At 45.4% G+C, this 20091-nt stretch overlaps 1 protein-coding gene across 5 annotated transcripts in view; it reads left to right on the top strand.

Moving 5' to 3' along the window:
* LOC121297003 (protein FAM13B-like) overlaps positions 1–20091 on the top strand; it is a 35456-nt gene that overhangs the window by 2983 nt on the left and 12382 nt on the right. For 4 of the 5 annotated variants that reach the window (XM_041223000.1, XM_041223003.1, XM_041222999.1 and 1 more), the window contains exons 2-7: positions 8297–8460; positions 9741–9923; positions 10649–10861; positions 11229–11406; positions 11617–11761; positions 15423–15529. In XM_041223000.1, coding sequence (XP_041078934.1) covers positions 8385–8460; positions 9741–9923; positions 10649–10861; positions 11229–11406; positions 11617–11761; positions 15423–15529 — 902 coding nt within the window. In that variant the 5' untranslated portion in view covers positions 8297–8384. The remainder of the gene's footprint in view (positions 1–8296; positions 8461–9740; positions 9924–10648; positions 10862–11228; positions 11407–11616; positions 11762–15422; positions 15530–20091) is intronic. The other variant, XM_041223002.1, reaches the window with a different exon arrangement.

The raw sequence follows: 20091 nt of genomic DNA, 5'->3' as shown, positions 1-20091 counted from the left end.
AGGTATTTCTTTTTCGGTTGCGGTAGATTCCGCTGCAAGTTAAAACCTTGTCAAGTCTAAACGTGTCCGCAACAAACGCAGAAAGCGGCGGCGCTGCAGTGCTGGGCATTATCGCTTGCACTGCCAGCACAGGGGTGGGGTGCTTCGACTAACTGAGTCTGTCATTCTCCGTCTGCAAACATGGATCCGTATCCTATCCCTTAAAAACAAGCCACAAAAAAAAAAAAAAAAACACTAATGATGTTTGCCGCAAAAGCCGGTGCAGAAACGTGTTGAAAGATCACTTGTGAACTTGCAGCTAAACTAGAGCTTCCTAACACTGTCGTTTGCAGCATGCACAGTGTATAGGCATTTCTGATTTGTAAGAGATATCAGTAAATAATTTAGTAGCATGCAGAATGAAAGTTACTCTTGATCAGCGCTGGCACACAGCTTCCCTTCCAGAATATACCAGTGCATGGTGCTATCCTACAGCAGACATTTTAGCAGACTATCCCCAGAAAAGGTGGAATGGATGTATATTATCAGATATATCATTGTTGCATAATCAGTTACAATAGGGTCCTGTAGAATCAACACACGTTCATGCAGGGTGTGGAGGATATGATTGATTCACGTTTGCATTTACCCTAGTTAACCCTTCAGCCTCCCCTATCTAGAGTAACAGCAAAAACATGTTTTTAACCCATTCGATCCTGGATAAACCTGCTTGCCTATTTCTGTTTCTTTGTCTGTTGTATTGCATTCCACCCTCTTTTGTTTGAGTGGAACTACCGGGGAATCAGAAAGCATACTGTTTGAAGGTCAGCACTTCAAGCTGAGATGGATCTCCAATAACACCAGATCCTAGAGCAATGATCTCTGTTTTAAAAAGTGTTGAGCTGGGAGCGGGACAGCTGTAGGTCCAGCGATGGCTCCAGTCACGTCATAACCAAGGTTTGCTTTATCTTTTCCACCCCGAGTAAGTCTCTCCCTTTGCTAAGTCCCATCCTTTGGAAAGCAGCCTGTCCAAGACTGGACTTGATGTAGAACATTTTGTTTGTTTATTTTATCAGAGAGGTCTGTCCCCTATTTCAAATTTTGGTGGGCTTTGGCACTGCTGGCTGTCTGGGCATTTTTGCAACATATTTTTTCCAAGTTGAACCAGAAACTATAAAAACAAATACTGCTAAAGAAAAGGGTTTGCAATGAATACAGTATATGGCCATTTCAGTTGCCTTATTCAGTAATCATTCAAAAGCATTTTGAAATGAATCCATCTTTGGCTAGTGCAGTTTATTGTACTTGATCCCTTTCAAGTCAAGCTGGCTGCTGACACACAGCATGGTTTGTTCTGTATTACTGTACTCTGTGTCTCCTGACACAAAGCTTTCAACAGTCCACCAGTCTGTCTGTGTGGGAGATCTCATTTTTAAGTCATTCACACTACGTCAAGGGCCCGAGGCAGGGCTTGATCAAGTAGTTAAGATGGTAACCAAATTAACTGCAGCTTAGTTAGCTTTCCTTTTTATTTATACACAGTAATAAGTCCTTTATAATTGCTCCAATGCAAAATTAATAAATAAACATTGAGAACAGTGGCGGGTGCATTTGAAATCTAATAAACAATCTGGAGTGGGTGTTTCATTGAGTATTGATGACATGGTATTCCAGGCTGAGTCATTCTTCAAATGAAATGCAAACGGCCAGTCTTGAAGCTGTGGGAACAGCACAGTACAGTATAGCAGTATAGTCGAGCACCTAGAATTGATCTACATTTGTTGTCTGTTGCTAGATTGTGTTATCGTTGGACTCTGGGCAACCAAAACTGTTGCTGCTGTATTGTTTTACTTGATTAGGTGTGTGTGTGCGCGAGTGTGCATGTACATGCAAGTTGAATTTATGGCAGTACTTAAAAGAATAATCATTTGTTATAGAGTTCTGGGTACTGGTTCATACGTACTGGTTTATTGGCCTCTAAATTAAACACCCACAAAGTTGAGAGGCTGGAAACTTGGCAAAAAAAAAAAAAAGAATGTGCCTCCCAGTACAGTATCCTTACACTGTCCTTACACTGTCCTCATCATAGGTCAACCATCAGAAATCCCGAAAGAGCAGCTCATCAGCATGCAGGCTCAGTTATCTACACTCACGCTGTTGCTAGTGATGTTCAATACAATACCAACACACTGACTCAGTTATCCAATACTTAGCCTGATCTTCACTTAAACTGGGGACTTTGTAAAATTTCATTTTCAATTTTTTTTTTAGGGGGGGCTTAGGGTGGTCCCGGCTCCCAGCCGATACCAGTGGTCTGGGGGCGCCACGGGTGCGACTGAGTCGAGGTGGGTCAAAAACATTGGCTATTCGGGTAGCGGTGAGCTGAGCCTAAAAATAATTGGCTATTCTAAATTGGGAGAAAATGATAAAAAAAAAAAAAAAAAAAACCGATTGCCGACTACTAAATTAACAACAACAAAAAAAATACTTTAAAAAATGGGGACATAAGAACATAAGAACATAAGAACATAAGAAAGTTTACAAACGAGAGGAGGCCATTCGGCCCATCTTGGGGGTTTGGTTGTTAGTAGCTTATTGATCCCAGAATCTCATCAAGCAGCTTCTTGAAGGATCCCAGGGTGTCAGCTTCAACAACATTACTGGGGAGTTGATTCCAGACCCTCACAATTCTCTGTGTAAAAAAGTGTCTCCTATTTTCTGTTCTGAATGCCCCTTTTTCTAATCTCCATTTGTGACCCCTGGTCCTTGTTTCTTTTTTCAGGCTGAAAAAGTCCCTTGGGTCGACACTGTCAAACCTTTTAGAATTTTGAATGCTTGAATTAGGTCGCCACGTAGTCTTCTTTGTTCAAGACTGAACAGATTCAATTCTTTTAGCCTGTCTGCATATGACATGCCTTTTAAACCCGGAATAATTCTGGTCGCTCTTCTTTGCACTCTTTCTAGAGCAGCAATATCTTTTTTATAGCGAGGTGACCAGAACTGCACACAATATTCAAGATGAGGTGTGCATTGTACAGTTTTAACATTACTTCCCTTGATTTAAATTCAACACTTTTCACAATGTATCCGAGATCTTGTTAAAACATTGCCTAGATGAAGACATTTCTGAAAAAAAAAATAGATTCCTTCTCCAATTTCAATATCTCCCATATGATATGCCAGACTTACACTTTTCTCTAAATGTAACAACAATCAAAAAAAATACTTTTTGTGTCGTCTGCAAATGTAAATCAGAGGACATGATCCCTTGGGGATGGTGAAGATACTCGAAAAGAAAGTTGTGCCTTTGTACTTGAAGATGTTTCAAAGGCAGGTCGTCTTTAAACCCTTGTTGTAAATGTAACAGTTGGGAGAGGTAGAAAATGTTCAAACTAAAGCCCTCTGCAGTGTAAGCTGCTCTGCTCGCTCTACACAGAGGTGCACATTTGTGTAGTGATGCGGCTGGTTGATTCGCACTCTGTTGTACGCTTCTACCCAGCGTGATATTTCACGGGGCTGTGGTGTGGATATACATAGAACAGCAGAGCAGGAACTGAATCAAAACCAGAAGCAAAAAGAAGGCATTTTCAAGTCTTAATTTCATCTGTGAATACGTATTCATACCAATCCCAAAAACGTGTTCTGGTGTTTCAAATACAAAGCAATGAGGCTGAAGTGATAATCTGGGGGAAACAGGTTGGAAGATTCCTGATTTGAAATTTGTAACGTTTATTGCAGAGATGAGGTAGTAGGTTGCTAAAGGTTTGCTCAGGGTTGCTGTCTTGATAAACACAGATGCTGTGCCCTATGTAGATCACAGTTAAAGCAAGACCATTTTCACAAGCTTTGTTAAATTGGACTACGCTAGCTTGCTCTCATTCTTCCATTACCTGTTGTCAGGCTGCTGATATCGCGGCAAGCATTTTACCAGCTCAGACAGCGCTTGAAACATCCAGAGCAGACGAGCTCCGCTCGCAGAACGCTAATGCTTAAACCTGATTTCTTTTTTGGTTTTTGTTTTTTTCAAACCTGCTAGTACTGTCGGTAGATTTGTGAAAATCAGTGCTCTTGTAAGGAAGGAAATGTATTCCAGTTGTAATCGTTCTGTGAAATAATTGAACACTGTACAGAAACTTCCGTTTGCAGAGAAGAGCGTACATTTTGTACGTTTTGTGTCTTATCATACCGGCTGTAAGCTACATGACATTTGCCCTACTGTAAGTCTTGTTGAAGAAAAGCTTCTGCGCGTTCTCGTGGAAATGGATGTGCGCCCTTGAAACATGCTGACCTTGTCCTCTGTGGATTATGAATCGTCCCCAGCTGTCTCATTAATGGGGATTGTGCTTCTGCACATCCTGCTGCAGCTAGTCTCCTATCTGTCTCAACACACTGGGGCATTAAACCTATAGATTAAACCTGTACTGTACCGGGCCTCTGCATTGCTATCAAACTTGGATGACTGCTAGTGTTTTTACATCAGTATCATTGCTCCTGCCCTCCTTTTCAGTAAGCCTCTCCATGGCATTGTCAAAGGTGCGTCGAGCGGCTGCAATTCTGAGTATTCAGAAACATGTTCAGCGTCTTGAAAAAACATTGGTTTGGTGAATGCTGTTTTTTGTTTGCCTTGTTCCTTCATTGGGTGGAATTAGAAAACTGATAGTGTTAATGTGGAATCAGTCATGCACAGCATGACCCAGTTAAACTGAAAGACATTGTTTCTGCATGAATTTGTTCACAGATCTTCAGGCAAAGCTGTCTCAAAAAAAGGCAGGTGTCTTTGGTTATTGTTTTTTTTTTTTTTTTTTTTTGATGAGATCTTTTGATTAGGAAGTTTTGTATTAGGACATTTCAAGTGTGTCAACTGAAGAGTCGGTTGCATGGTTTGGAAATATGCACACTGCCCATTGAGACTGGTAGAGTTGGTGGAATCATTCAGACTGATTCCATCTGTTCTACCCATTCAGACTGATTCCATCTGTTCTACCCATTCAGACTGATTCCCTCTAATCTACCCATTCAGACTGATTCCCTCTAATCTACCCATTCAGACTGATTCCCTCTAATCTACCCATTCAGACTGATTCCCTCTAATCTACCCATTCAGACTGATTCCCTCTAATCTACCCATTCAGACTGATTGATTCCCTCTAATCTACCCATTCAGACTGATTGATTCCCTCTAATCTACCAATTCAGACTGATTCCCTCTAATCTACCTATTCAGACTGATTCCCTCTAATCTACCCATTCAGACTGATTCCCTCTAATCTACCCATTCAGACTGATTCCCTCTAATCTACCCATTCAGACTGATTCCCTCTAATCTACCCATTCAGACTGATTCCCTCTAATCTACCCATTCAGACTGATTCCCTCTAATCTACCCATTCAGACTGATTCCCTCTAATCTACCCATTCAGACTGATTCTCTCTAATCTACCCATGCAATCAGGATCGTTGTTGTTTTTGTGTTGTCTGTTTAGGACTTACCTTCTTTCAGCTCTCATTGACAAGAGAGCTCATTTGCATTATCTCTTTTGTATGAAAGTGCAGTTCGCTTTACTGTGCAGTAGCTCTGTGATGAGGCGATCTGTTTTGTATGAAAGTGCGGTTCGCTTTACTGTGCAGTAGCTCTGTGACGAGGCGCTCTGTTTTGTATGAAAGTGCGGTTCGCTTTACTGTGCAGTAGCTCTGTGACGAGGCGATCTGTTTTGTATGAAAGTGCGGTTCGCTTTACTGTGCAGTAGCTCTGTGACGAGGCGATCTGTTTTGTATGAAAGTGCGGTTCGCTTTACTGTGCAGTAGCTCTGTGACGAGGCGCTCTGTTTTGTATGAAAGTGCGGTTCGCTTTACTGTGCAGTAGCTCTGTGACGAGGCGCTCTGTTTTGTATGAAAGTGCGGTTCGCTTTACTGTGCAGTAGCTCTGTGACGAGGCGATCTGTTTTGTATGAAAGTGCGGTTCGCTTTACTGTGCAGTAGCTCTGTGACGAGGCTCTCTGTTTTGTATGAAAGTGCGGTTTGCTTTACTGTGCAGTAGCTCTGTGACGAGGCGCTCTGTTTTGTATGAAAGTGCGGTTCGCTTTACTGTGCAGTAGCTCTGTGACGAGGCGCTCTGTTTTGTATGAAAGTGCGGTTCGCTTTACTGTGCAGTAGCTCTGTGACGAGGCTCTCTGTTTTGTATGAAAGTGCGGTTCGCTTTACTGTGCAGTAGCTCTGTGACGAGGCTCTCTGTTTTGTATGAAAGTGCGGTTTGCTTTACTGTGCAGTAGCTCTGTGACGAGGCTCTCTGTTTTGTATAGCTCACAGTATGACTTGACTGGATTTGCCACAATGAACACAGCCGTACTGTACAGGAAGAGAAAGCTGTCTAATTGTATCGAATTCACCACAGAGCTCAGACTTTCATTATTACTTGCAAAATGAGGTAAACTTTTTTTTTTCCACCCATACATTTTCACAATTTAAAAATAAAAAATAATAATTAAGTAATATCTTGATGCACTTTGATAACATACTGGATGTGAAAAAAGAAAAAAAAAAATACAAAAGTAAAATAGACGACTATAAATGTAAATACTAAATCACATCTACTTTTCCTTTCAAAATGAGGACAGTAGTTTACAAAGAAGGGTTTTTAAAGAGTCTTATTTAAGAACTAGCCCTTTGCAGGAAAATCAACCAAGTGAAAAACTTGTCTTGTGAGTCTCTCTCCCTGCTTGTGGGTGACAGTGTCTTTCTGTGTTCCAGTCCCGTCTCTCTCCCTGCTTGTGGGTGACAGTGTCTTTCTGTGTTCCAGTCCCGTCTCTCTCTCCCTGCTTGTGGGTGACAGTGTCTTTCTGTGTTCCAGTCCCGTCTCTCTCTCCCTGCTTGTGGGTGACAGTGTCTTTCTGTGTTCCAGTCCCGTCTCTCTCTCCCTGCTTGTGGGTGACAGTGTCTTTCTGTGTTCCAGTCCCGTCTCTCTCTCCCTGCTTGTGGGTGACAGTGTCTTTCTTTGTTCCAGTCCCGTCTCTCTCCCTGCTTGTGGGTGACAGTGTCTTTCTGTGTTCCAGTTCTCACAGTGTCCTGTGTTCCAGTCCCGTCTCTCTCCCTGCTTGTGGGTGACAGTGTTCCAGTCCCGTCTCTCTCCCTGTCAGTTCTTCTGTGTTCCAGTCCCGTCTCTCTCCCTGCTTGTGGGTGACAGTGTCTTTCTGTGTTCCAGTCTCTCTCCCCCTGCTTGTGGGTGACAGGGTCGTTCTGTGTTCCAGTCCCGTCTCTCTCCCTGCTTGTGGGTGACAGTGTCGTTCTGTGTTCCAGTCCCGTCTCTCTCCCTGCTTGTGGGTGACAGTGTCGTTCTGTGTTCCAGTCCCGTCTCTCTCTCCCTGCTTGTGGGTGACAGGGTCGTTCTGTGTTCTCCCATCTCTCTCCCTGCTTGTGGGTTCCTGTGTTCCAGTCCCGTCTCTCTCTCCCTGCTTGTGGGTGTTCCAGTCCCGGTGTGGGTGACAGGGTCGTTCTGTGTTCCAGTCCCGTCTCTCTCCCTGCTTGTGGGTGACAGGGTCGTTCTGTGTTCCAGTCCCGTCTCTCTCTCCCTGCTTGTGGGTGACAGGGTCGTTCTGTGTTCCAGTCCCGTCTCTCTCCCTGCTTGTGGGTGACAGGGTCGTTCTGTGTTCCAGTCCCGTCTCTCTCTCCCAGCCTGAATTTGATTGCGTAAGAGTGAAGATTAAGTCAGTGTTTTCAGAGTGCAAACACTCAGAGCTGTCATTGTCGAAGCTGGGATAAGGGCTGGATTAATGAACTCTAGTTAAGTAGCAGGGGGGATGCAGTGGCAGGACAGCGATGTGTTCACTCAGTACAGTCACCTTTTAATGGAAGTTGCAAGACTGGAGAGAGCAGCTTTGACTTTTTTTTTTTTTTTTAAAGAAGTCGGAGGCTTAAGTTTCTAAATTAGCAGGAATCCTACATTTTAATTGCCAGTGATGTCGGAGACGAATAGTTAATTGAATGTGAGAGATTAGTTCATTGAACCCGTGGGTGTGTGTGTACTCAAGTATACAGAAGAGTCAGCACACTGGCAAATTTATTTATTTTTTTTTTATAAAGAATAGGTCAGCCAAATACAGCGTCCTTCATTACTTGTTGCCAGGTGAGCGAGGGTCACGTGATCTGGACTCGTGCTCCACGAGGGAGACCTTGTGATCCAGTCCAGCAGGTCAGCGATGTGCTCCCTAGGTGCATGCCTGCTGTACAGAGGCTTTTTTTTTTTTCTTTCAGCTGTTTTAAGAGCACAGGCTCAGCCTGCCGCTGTTGAATGACACGAGCACATCTTTTCTTTCTTTTTCAGCTTAACAACTGAAGTCCTGATCAGGATTTGCTCTTCTTCAATGAGGAACTACAGGCTCATCTTCTGCCACAACCTGAAGCAGCCTTAGATGAGCACAGAATGTCTATTCACTGAGAGTGACTGGAGTAGACAAGCTGTACATTTGGGTGTCTGTGTGCTCAAAGGTATGTTCCTTGTTCCTTTACACCCCCCTGCACTTTTAGTGGGGTAGAAATAGCCATTTTTATCAGATGCAACATTTTAGGGAGAAAGACCCAATCGCAACTCATTCAGTTCGGAGTCATTACTGGTTTGGTAACTATACTAGGTGCTTTCCACCCTCCCTTCCCCTTTCTGGAACAGAATGGTGTAAGAAGCTTTGAGAATCTAACCCATAATTTTTTAAAGGTCGGTGATGCAGAATAACAGAGTCAGTGTCCTCTGTTTAATTTGTTAATGCATAACCCCATCGTCTTTACATATGAGGTCCATCTATGTGCACGCTATTAACCAGCTGTTACGAATTACACTGGACTAGTGCAACAGCAATGCAAATGTGCCAGTGTTGCTGCTTACACTCCTGACAGTTGCTCAACCTTCTGCACCCTGTGCCTTGTTCCAAGCAGTTACCAGTGGTTAAGAGCAAGCCTGGTCATTCTGTCCCCCAGTCCCAGCCGCTAGAGTCTATGAGCGTCCCACACTGGCTGAGCATCGTTTGTGTGGTTTAGTTTCTGTAATGAGTTGCACTGCTTGTTCTCATCCAGGGGTGACAGGAACCAATAGGGAAACTGATGGCAGGGTTAAAAAGGCTTTCGCTTTCCAGCATTAATGAAGAGGGTTTTTTTAGTTTTGTTTTTCCAGTAAAGGATTGAGTCACTGCTGTTTTTGATCTGAGGGTCTATGGTCAAGTGAGCTGTGTAATCCTGTGCAGCTCTTCAGCATGCTGGGCGAGAGCCCTGTGCTCTGCGCTTTCTGTTTTCGAGCACTTGTAATGTGCTTGTAAGCAGGGCCTACACTGACTGCTGCTGTGTATGGAGTGCCGTGGGCATGACACCCAGTGAGCCTGGGTAGATCATTTGCACTGTTCATTTAGAAGCACTGGAAAGACCTTGCACTAGGCTTTTCATGTATGTTTGGAATTGTGGTTTAGTGATTTTACAGAGACCCTCTTTAACATAAACGTGTGGTGTTAAGAGGCATTAAATGTAAAAGTCTTAGAATTAGTTGAGCTGAATGATAGCAGTTCATTGAACAGGGAGGGGAAGTTGCATGGGCCACCCCGAGTGAAACAGTAGCTTTGTTGCACACCTGCTACACTGTGCTCTTTTTCATCTTTTGTTGTTGTGCTCGAATGCAGCTGAAACGGAAGCATTGCTCTGACAGCTTTGCTACGCTGACACCTGGTAGCACAGTGCCAGTGCAGTAAGTACTGTCTGTTAAAGTGGGGTGTGTGCTCCTCCACCAGAAGGAAACAGCCGTGCTGTGGAAGCTATGAGGAAGAGCCTCTCCCCTGCCCTCAGCACCTGCGACTCCCTCAGCACGGCCAGGGTATTTGGGGTTCCCCTCGAGGAGCTACAGCAGGACGGGCAGCCTGGACAGGAGGTCCCCGTCCTGGTCAAACGCATCGTCGAGTACATCGAAGAGCACGGTGAGTGTACCATCACAACCGTTCACACGGGTCCGAGCAGCTAGTCAAGTCCAGTTGTTAAAGAACCTCAGTGACTCGGCATCAACAGTGTGGCTCGGTAACCCGTTCCGTACCGTCAGTCCCAAGGCGGTCTCCACTTCATCTCCAACTGTAGGTGTTCCAGGAAAGCAGTGTGAACGTGCAGCTGTGAACGGGGGTAAACTAACAAGCGGCATTTCACTTGCAGTTCAGAAATGCTTTAATAGTCATTCTGGGATGTGCACATATTCAACAGATATGTAACTAGTTTAACTAGTGTCAGTAATGGGTCTTTTAGGAAATCAGACACACCTTAGCACGCCTTGTTCAGGAAAAGATTGCATGCAGGCGATTTGGAGCAACTTTGCGGAACACTGTTTAAATAAACAAAGAATTAGAAATGACAACAAAAAAAAAAAAAACACTACCATGTCCGGCTCTTTCAGGGTTAATGCACAGCTTTTTCAGATATAGCTTTTGCAGTTTGAATTAATTTGGTCTCGCCCTACTACTGAAAATTGAAGCACAGTTTGGACGGAATAAATATGGGGGTCCTTACAGCAAGGCTTGAAGTGCATTGGCTGAGCTATGTGTTAATGTGCTGTTAATCTGAGGGAATGGCTTGCCGGTGCAGCACCTCTGCTGTGTGAGGCTGGTGTGGTGGACTGGTGGAGTCATGCCCTCCCCCTCTGTCTATCTCTTTGCAGGGGGCTTGGACCTGGAGGGCCTGTTCCTGGTGAATGGGAATGCGGAGCGAGTGGAGTGGCTGCGGCAGCGCTATGAGAGCGGGGAGGAGGTCGATCTGGAGAAGGAGGCGGACCTTGCCTCTGCCGTCAGTCTGCTCAGACTGTTCCTTCAGGAGCTCCCCGAGCCCGTCATCCCAGCCGCCCTGCAGGCCCACATTCTGCAGCTGTATCAAGGTACTGAGCAGAACATCCCGTCAAGGGGAGTCTGTCACAGTCTCACACTGTCACACTCTAGCTCTTCTCCTGTATCAAGGTTCTGTGCAGAGCACAACAGTGACCACCTCCATCACACAGCTTTACCAAGGTACTCCACCCTCACACCTTTCCCAGTCGACCAGAGACTATAAAGATGGTCTCCACACATAAATCTTGTGTTGGTTGATTACCAGCCACAGTCCCCTGTCACCTCCAGATTTTTTATGCTCTAGAGCTTGGACAGCCCTGCATCCTAATGTATTTATTTTCCTATCTATTGTTCACGTAGTGTGCTGAATAATATAAAGGAGGTTTAAAAGGTAAACTTTGTCTTGGTGTTTGCCAGACTTCAGCACGGAGGAGGAGCAGTCCAGAAACATGAAGTACTTCCTGCAGCAGCTCCCGCAGGCCAACTACAGCCTGCTGCGTTTCCTGTGTCGCTTCCTGTGCAGCGTGGCGTCGCTGCAGGAGGAGAGCTGGAGCGCGGGCGCCCTCGCCGCTGTCTTCGGGCCCGACGTCTTCCAGTAAGCCGGCCCCTCTGCTGCTTGTTTTTTCATCACTTGATAGCAGCTCTGGAAATTGTACCTCAGTGAGGGGGGGGGGGGGGGTTGCTTGTTTTTATTTCCTCTAGCAGTGTTTGCTTTTGGTCCTTGTTTAAGTAAGAATGGCTCTCTCTGACTAATGTGCAAGACGTGGAAGAAGCCAGCCCGTCATTTGTCCCATTGTTGCCGCAGCATCGATACAGAAGTGGAGGACCTGAAGGAACAGGAATCAGTAGGCAGGATCTTGGCTGACTTGCTGGAGAACCAGGAGGACTTGTTTGATTGTGAAGAGGAGGATTTCTTCACTACCAATGACTACAGCTCCGTCACGGGACAAGTAAGACCCCTCTCTCTGAGGCACGCTCACGTTCTGCGAGCCACGGGCTTCTTACATGGGTGACAGGTTTCTTTCCACCCAAACTGCTTGACCGTTTAATAGATGTCTTTGATATAATACTTTACTTGGAGGTATGGGCCAGATAAGAAAGCTATGCTGTCAGAAAATGGAGGTAGGGTTTTTTTTTGTTTTGTTTAGGAAGTTAGACTAAGTAATTTCCACTTTGAACTGCTTTGTAAGATGTGGTTTGTGTTGTAGTTGGAATAGTTTTTTATTATTATTTTTTAAACCAGTTGGTTTGAGTACTCCTCTGTCTTCTCAATTAACATGTGAGGAAGAGCTCAGTTTGAATATTCATGAATAAAGGCACCCCTGAGAATGCAGCGCATTGAGAGAAGCCTGCTCTGTGTCTCGGATTCAGAAAGTGGGAACAGCATTGAGATCAGCTGGCTTGTTATGGGTGGTGTATGGACAGGTTTTGTGTGGTGTTCAGATTTATAACGAACATCTCTGAAAAACCAACATCTCATTTGTGATGTCTTGGGTTTAATCACTAGTGGAGTGTCATGTAAATGTTTTTTTCAGTATTTAATTTCATAGGTATAAAGGATTTGTATAATATTTCCAACACAAGACGTGGGTGATACTGCTTTTGACCTCAGTAATAAGTCCGGACTAACTGTGTCTCTTAACATTATCAGCTTGCAAACTTTTTTCACAAACCCCTTCCCAAAATGCAAAGGTTTTGTGGCTCGCGATATTTAAAAACATTTACCGTTGCTGTGCTGGTGTCATTCTGGGCATGTTCACATGCAAAGCACCCACATCTGTCTTTACCACTTTGTGTTAGAGGTGGTTGTTGTTGATAAGAAAGCTTCCCAGGCAGGCAGGCACACATACACGATCAGTTACAACAGTGTTAAATGGTAATAATTTTGAGCTGAGCCTGTATGTGTTAAGAGTGCATTGTGAATTGTAGTAATTATCTCCAGCAGACACATGACCCTGCATTGCATGCATGTGTTTGTGGGGGCAGGTGCCCTCTGTCCAGCACACCAAAGGAATTATTGCGACGTGCTGGAGTGCCGCTCAGCCTTGCTAAATCGAATGGCAGTTCTGTGTTAGTTGAGTGGTTTGACACTTCAGCTTTGTGGGATAGTGCAGTTATTGCAGAATTTCAAAACAGGGTTGGTTGTGGCTCCTGTATGAAGAGGAAGTGCCCTGTTCTCTATTTAGGAATTATTTTATTGGATAAAAGCATTTGGTATTTGAGGTAGTCTTGTGATTCTAGCATTTTACTTTTTTAGTGTTTTCTATCCTAACATTGTGTTTTTTATTTAAATTTATGGATTAAATAAATTTCAACAAAAATGTTGCTGGAAGACAGAATGTATAAATAAACAGCATCTCCGTACTTCTGAGAACCTGCCGTGGAAGCACTTGTAGTTACTGCCCCAGTAAAGCAATCCTTTCCTTGGCACAGCTTAACCTTCGTGTGCTGAGAAACCCTGATGAGAACGGTACCAGACCTCCACAGCAGCACCAGAGCTCCCTTCATCCAAGAAATTGAACTGAGGACTCTGGAAAGGCACGTCCCTTCCATAACCACAACACATGCAGTAGTGCTCAATTAAGGGAAGACTAGAAGCAGTGGAATATGGTGCATCACTGAACATTTAGCCTAGAAGTCTTTCTCTATCTTCAAATGGCACATTCACACAGGCCGCTGTCACTTCAGATCTAAGCAACAGGAGTGTGAAGTCAGCCAGTCTGTGCAGTAACAGCTGGGCATCCGGATATGAATAATTAGAGCAGGGTAGTGAGATCCTGCCCCCCCTGCGTTTCCACAGCATCTCTCCACAAAGCCATGCTGGTTTGCTTTCACTGTTGCATAGATCCAAGGGAAGTGAGCTGTCTTTTTATTTTCATATGCAAACCTCGGGAAAGGTTTTCTCGCTCTGCCCTTTAGCCGAATCTCTTTTCCATTTGGGCGTGTGTACAAGCCTCTCCTCTGAAGACGCATGCTGCACCTGTAAGACTCGTCTGTGTTGAAGCCATGACCAATCAGTGCCAGCCCGTGCTGTGCAGTAAAGCCTTGCTCCAGCACCGCTGCACGCTGTGGCTGAGTGGTCAGGGCAGCTCCAGCTCGAGCCCTTTCAGTTTTGCATAAGTCCAGTATTTGAATGGTGCTCTGCATACCTGCCCTGATGCTCAAGCCATGACGGTGCTCTTTGCCATTAGTGATGTCTGTGATTAGTTGCACCGCCCCCTGATGGTCCATTGTGCGGATAGCCTTTTCCAGGCTAAAACAATTATAACAATATATTGTTTGGTTTTTCTAAAGGGGAAAGTTGTGCTAGCAGTGTAATTATTTTGTCTATTGTACAGTATTTGATGAGGCTGTGACGCTCCCAGCTTTGGTGCCTGGTTGCTGTCTTGGGGGTTGTGTGTAATGAATATGTTTGCGTCCCAAGAGGAACTCTCTCCTGTAGTGTTAATAGGAGTGCTGGGTATAGAGATCAGTTAATGAGAGGTGCTGTATCAAGAGGGAAGAACGTCCTGTACCCATTCAGAAGTCCCTGGCACTGCTGATTACTTCCCTGTTAGAGAGTGTGTCTGTCCAGCTCCCATTGTTACCCTCAGGAAAGCAAGGCCAGGGCAAGCCTCTGAAGCAACATGCTTTCCCTTCCTGGATCCAAGCCAGTCACCAGTGGATTCGTTGAGATTTATTCGTGTTAGTCTGCATACGTGATGAGCCATGGGCTCCGTAATCCAGTCCGGCAATATTCAAATGGTTTCCATGGCTACACACAACGGTGTCAATCCAGCTGGCATACAGAGGGGGTCTAGTCTGAACTAGTGGCTGAGAAAAATGAACGTCTAGACCAGAAGTATTCTTTAGACTTTGACAACAAGACTGGCACCCAGGAGGCTTTCCATTGAGGAGGAAAAGGAGTAGATTGTCAGGACCCTGCTTGCACTTTGTTGTGTATTTGGGTCTGTGCTAAGCCATGTAAATGAATAATCCCCAATGTGATGATTTTTCATCCAAGCAGCCCTCAGCACTACCTGATTATGACTGCCGAGGCCTATCTTGTGTAGTCTTGCCTGTGTCTCTGTAGTTAACTACAGTTTAATATGTTGAGCTCAACTACAAAGTCAGTCACTTCATAAATCTGTAATCTGTGTTTCCTTTACTTCGGCAAAGAAGAAAGCAGTCGATGTATGTCTTTGTGGAAGTCAAGGTTACAGCATTGAAATTGTTAGAGACAGATTGTGTTTTACTTTAATAGAGTGAACTGTAAACTGTTCTCAGAACTCTGCACTTTTAGTGGAAACTCTGCTAATAGACCCCTGCACTGAAGGGCAACGCATGAGCAGTTAAACATATGTGTAATTTGCCATATGTGTAGAACAAGCCCCAGGGAAGACATTAACAAGGCAACACCCCTGTTTTATGTAAAAGTTTTGCTCTGTAGCTGCTGTGTGTCAGATTGCACTTTGCAGGTGTACCTGCCGTGAGCCTCAGTAGAAACTATTTCTTCTAATCTGCAATGCAAAAGGGATGTGAGAGTTCCCTGGGGCTGAGGGTACCTCTCCTTTCCCGGGAACTGCACAGCATGCCCGCTCTGCCTGACTGACTCTGTCTGTGCTCCTGCAGATCACAGAGCTGCTGGATGATGAGAAGCTGGAGCAGTGTGAGGATCTGCCCCGGGACAGTGAGGACAGCCCAGAGCAATCCCAGAACGAGGACCCCGCCTCGTCCAGGTAAACAAGCACCACTGCTCGTGCTTCTCCTGCTTCCTCTGCACCCAGGGCTTTCATTCCACTGCTCGCGCTTCTCCTGCTTCCTCTGCAGCCAGGGCTTTCACTCCACTGCTCGCGCTTCTCCTGCTTCCTCTGCAGCCAGGGCTTTCATTCCACTGCGGGAGGACACGCGCACGAGCGCCCCCCGGGGGGGGGGGCGCGCTTCTCCTGCTTCCTCTGCAGCCAGGGCTTTCATTCCACTGCTCGCGCTTCTCCTGCTTCCTCTGCAGCCAGGGCTTTCATTCCACTGCTCGCGCTTCTCCTGCTTCCTCTGCAGCCAGGGCTTTCATTCCACTGCTCGTGCTTCTCCTGCTTCCTCTGCAGCCAGGGCTTTCATTCCACTGCTCGTGCTTCTCCTGCTTCCTCTGCACCCAGGGCTTTCATTCCACTGCTCGCGCTTCTCCTGCTTCCTCTGCACCCAGGGCTTTCATTCCACTGCTCGTGCTTCTCCTACTTACTTTAGTTTTAAAAGTCTCTGATTCGGGTAACATACACAAGTCTGTTGCAGTCTAAGAGATATTTTCACAGAGGAAATGTTTTTAAGTATATAAAAAAAAATGTTGGCATCAAGGGTTATCTGTATGAGCTTGATAAGGATTCGGAGGCCTGCAGTTACTGCTGCGCAAGTGAAAAACAAAGGCAATGGTAAATAAAGCTATCTGTGGAACCAAGTGATTTTCTATTTAGATAGGATTGAGAGGGGTTGGCATGCACTGTTTATAAATATCAACGTAGTTTGAAATGTGAAATATCTAAAAGCTGCCCTAGAAATAGACAGGCAAGACTTGTTTCACTTAACCCTCTGATTCAAACTGGAGCAGCTGAGGTTAGCGAGGGTCTGATGGGGTTTGTACAGGATGAGCTCCAGCTTTGCGTTGAGATACACCAACGCATTCGCAGAGTGTACGTTGTGATTACATTGTTTAAGAACAGTGCTAGGCCTCTTACAAAAACAATACCATTTGCACATACCATTTAATTATATTAAAAACGCATTGCTAAAGGACAGAGTGGGGTCCTTGCACATGTGTCTTTGCACAGCTCAGCACTGAGTTACTGTGCAGACGGGCAATTTGAGGGCAACTACAGGTAATAGAGTACTGTGAACGCAGTTTTGAGGGCTGTTCTCTTTCCTAAACCATATTAGCAGTGTGCAGCTTGGAGTTGAGAGCTCTCCTAGACATGCTGTTACAATTCATTCTGCCTTCCTTATACCATATGGTGCCACTTGCATGTATTAAGCTCAGGTCTGTATGTGCGGCGGGCTCCTGCTCCTCCTAGTGGGTCTGTCCTGGCCCAGTTACTCTGAGGATTAAGAGGATAAAGTGAATTCATCTGTAATCCATAAAGAAGAAACACACACAGGTATTAACAGCAGATCTTAAAGCAATGCAGTAAGATTGGCAGACATGAGCCTGTTGTAGGTAGGGACACAAAGGGTCTGGATTTCACGATGTGCCTCTGTGCAGCGTGGCGTCGCTGCAGGAGGAGAGCTGGAGGACAGTTAATCCACTTTGGGTAAATTCCCAGTTTCTGATCCATCGAACGATCTCACAACTGGGGACCCCGCGTGTCCACAGTGCGGTTCCTACACTGTGACTGGAGCAGAGAAGTGTTAAAATCACAGCACAGGGGCTGGATCTCGCTAGAAGAATGGCCGGCTGTATAATTTGCTTTCAGATGCTATTCCGGTAGAGTGCACACCGGGAAGGGGAGCTGGGTCACTCGGCCACTTTGTGTCTCTGTTGCAACAAAGTGAGTGACCAAATAATGGGCAGTACAAGCCTCCTAGAATGCAATGCAGCCAGTGAGCAGCATAAAGAACAGCACAGCGCCTGTTCACAGGGACACATGATTGACGTGTCCTTCAGGTTGGTACAGCAGCAGCACTTCAGAGTGGCCAAGTGATTGTTTTCATACCTACCTGGGGGAGGCAGCTGCCGCTGGATTCAGTCTTGGCTATCCGAACACTCTGCGCGTCAGTCGCGGATTTTTTAGGGTATTAAGATCTCGGATTGCGTGGAACTTGAGGGAGATCCACGTGTGAAAGTTACACTTCGTATATATTTAGAAACAGGTTCAACACTTTCAAAAGCTGTTTTTAATTCCAGAACTAGATGCTTGACAGGTCAAACCAGCCTTCAAACTTACATGATACTGACCCTGAACATTTGCTCCTCCCGAGTCATGCAGTGAGCCGGGTTAGCACGGCTCCTTATGAAACCCTTGCTTGCGATTTGGTGAAAACTTGAGCCTTGGAAAGATGATGCAGGAACTGAAAGCAAGCTGTCACTGGTCAAAAATAATGTAGTTAAGCATGATCCCAAATAATTGGACAGCTAATGAGCCAGCGGCTCGTCCTTGCTGTGCACATTCGAAAACATCACAAATCGGTCATCGCACTGCTTTTCATACAAGCATGTGCAAATCGGCATGGGCTTGCTGTTCATCTCATACCCCGTGGCCATTCTCCTGTTTTATTGTACTTAAGACAATCCAATAGGGGCTCTTCTGCTCCTCTCAACACAAGCCCTTTTATATCCAGTAGAAGTATGTGCTATTTATAAAAATAAATAATTAACTAGTGCACTCTAGACAAGGTCAGCTGCTGTTTCTTCAGTAACACACTGTAGTATATAGTACACTGAGAAAGGGAGGAAGGTAAGATATTCATTAGCTATTAGCCAATGAGAAAGCATGCCACATTGATACAGAACTTGGCCGTTTTTCACACACTAAAATGTCATTAAGACTGATCCTGCAGCGTTGAAATGTAAAATGTTTCTCAGCTCAGTGCTTGCCTCACAGATGCACATACACTGAAAGACTGAGTGATCGGCAAACAAATCAAGCTAAATATACGCTGTAATATTTCAGTCTGCGTTGAGCTGTGGAAAGTATTTTCTGCACAGCTGAGAAGTAAGCGAGTATGATCAACAGCCCCCTGGGTGAACACTGCTTCTCTGAATCGTGCTGCTGGCTCTGTCACTGCGTCAGTATCCATGTGTGTCGGGAAGCTGGCACTGCTCTGGTTTGTACCCCAGTACGGCGCTGGCTAGCCTGCCCTGACACAGCTGCAGGCGTCCGGGAGCAGTGTCTAAGCTGCCCTGACTCAGCGCCTGTATGTAGCAGCTGAGGGGTCTGGGCTGCCAGGCAGACGTCTTTGAGAGGTTACTAAGAGGCACAGTGGATATATTTGGGGATGTTTGTTTAACACTGAGAGGGGCTGCTGCTGTTATTTATGAAGCTGCTTGTAACCCCACAGGCTGTTCCAGATCTTCACCTCTTAATCGGAGTCAACAGACAGCGTCTCATAATTCATTCTGCTGGCCTAACATTACAGTGCTGTCTTCAACAAAACAGCAAAAACAAAACAAAGATCGAGTGTTGCGATCAGGCCGGCTGCTTTATGCTTTAATGTGTGCCAAGCTGTAGCAAGTCATACAAAAACAAACCAAACTAGATGAACTGCACCAGGACAGTGCTGTAGAAACGAAAACCTGTTTTTTTGTTTTTTTTTTCAAATGGGAAGCCTGTTTTTGAGAAGTGTTTGAAAAGCTCCTACTGTGCCGAGTGACTAAAGCAAGAATGACACGAGGGGTTAAAGCAGGAGACCTAGAGACAGCGTGCTGCTGTGTGCTATCCAGGTGCTATAATAATAGTAATCTTTATATAGCGCCTTTTCTTAGGGGACCACCATCACAAATCACTTTACAAGATATGAGACTAGGGTGTGTGAACTAAGCATCAGCTGCAGAATCACTTACAGCAAATTCTCACCCCAAAGACAGAGCACAAGGAGGTTCAGAGACTCGCTCAGGGTCACAGTGAGGCAGAAGCTGAGCCTGTTTCTCAAACCACTGGACCACACAGCCTCCTAATTGAGATTCTTTGAGAGCTACTCAGAGACTTGGACTGCAGAGAGGGGAGGATTAATCGAGGTGTCGATTAGCAGTAACTGCAGGGGACAGCTGGAGAAACAGGGCTGGTCGTGTCTTGCAAGCTCATTGGCTGGCTGAGCAGTTGCATAACTCTGCCTTGTCTTTGCCCCGGTGTCTGAGGTATTCACTGCAGCACTCTGAGCAGTGCTGAGCCCCGCACGCAGCAGCGCTAGCAATCTGGTCCGCAGTATGTACCCAGGCAGCGTTGGTTTGCAGTTTAACATATTCATACCAACCTTACCACCTGAAAGTGCTGAGTCGGAATAGCGAGAAGCCACACAATCCAAAATGGCCTGCCAGGTTCTGCTTCACAGGTAACCCTCTTGTCTGAGGCTCTGCTTTGCTATTTGTTTTGGTGCATGCCGTCTGTTTCGATTGATATTGGTTTATTTATTCATTTTGTGGCACTTGAGCACATCTCAATTTTAGAATTGTGTGTCTCTGATTGTGAAGCGCCAGGGTCAGTACTATCAGAGTGTAGCCCTTTCTTTTGTGATGTGTGTGTGTGTGTGTGTGTGTGTGTGTTGCAAGATCCTCTCTGCTTAACCAGTTGCTGCATGGTAGTCTCTCCAGCTTGATGCA

This window comes from Polyodon spathula, chromosome 22 (assembly GCF_017654505.1).
Source record: "Polyodon spathula isolate WHYD16114869_AA chromosome 22, ASM1765450v1, whole genome shotgun sequence".
Classification (NCBI taxonomy): domain Eukaryota; kingdom Metazoa; phylum Chordata; class Actinopteri; order Acipenseriformes; family Polyodontidae; genus Polyodon; species Polyodon spathula.
The sequence above is the reverse complement of the archived record's forward strand: the minus strand, read 5'-3'. Positions and strand labels throughout refer to the sequence as shown.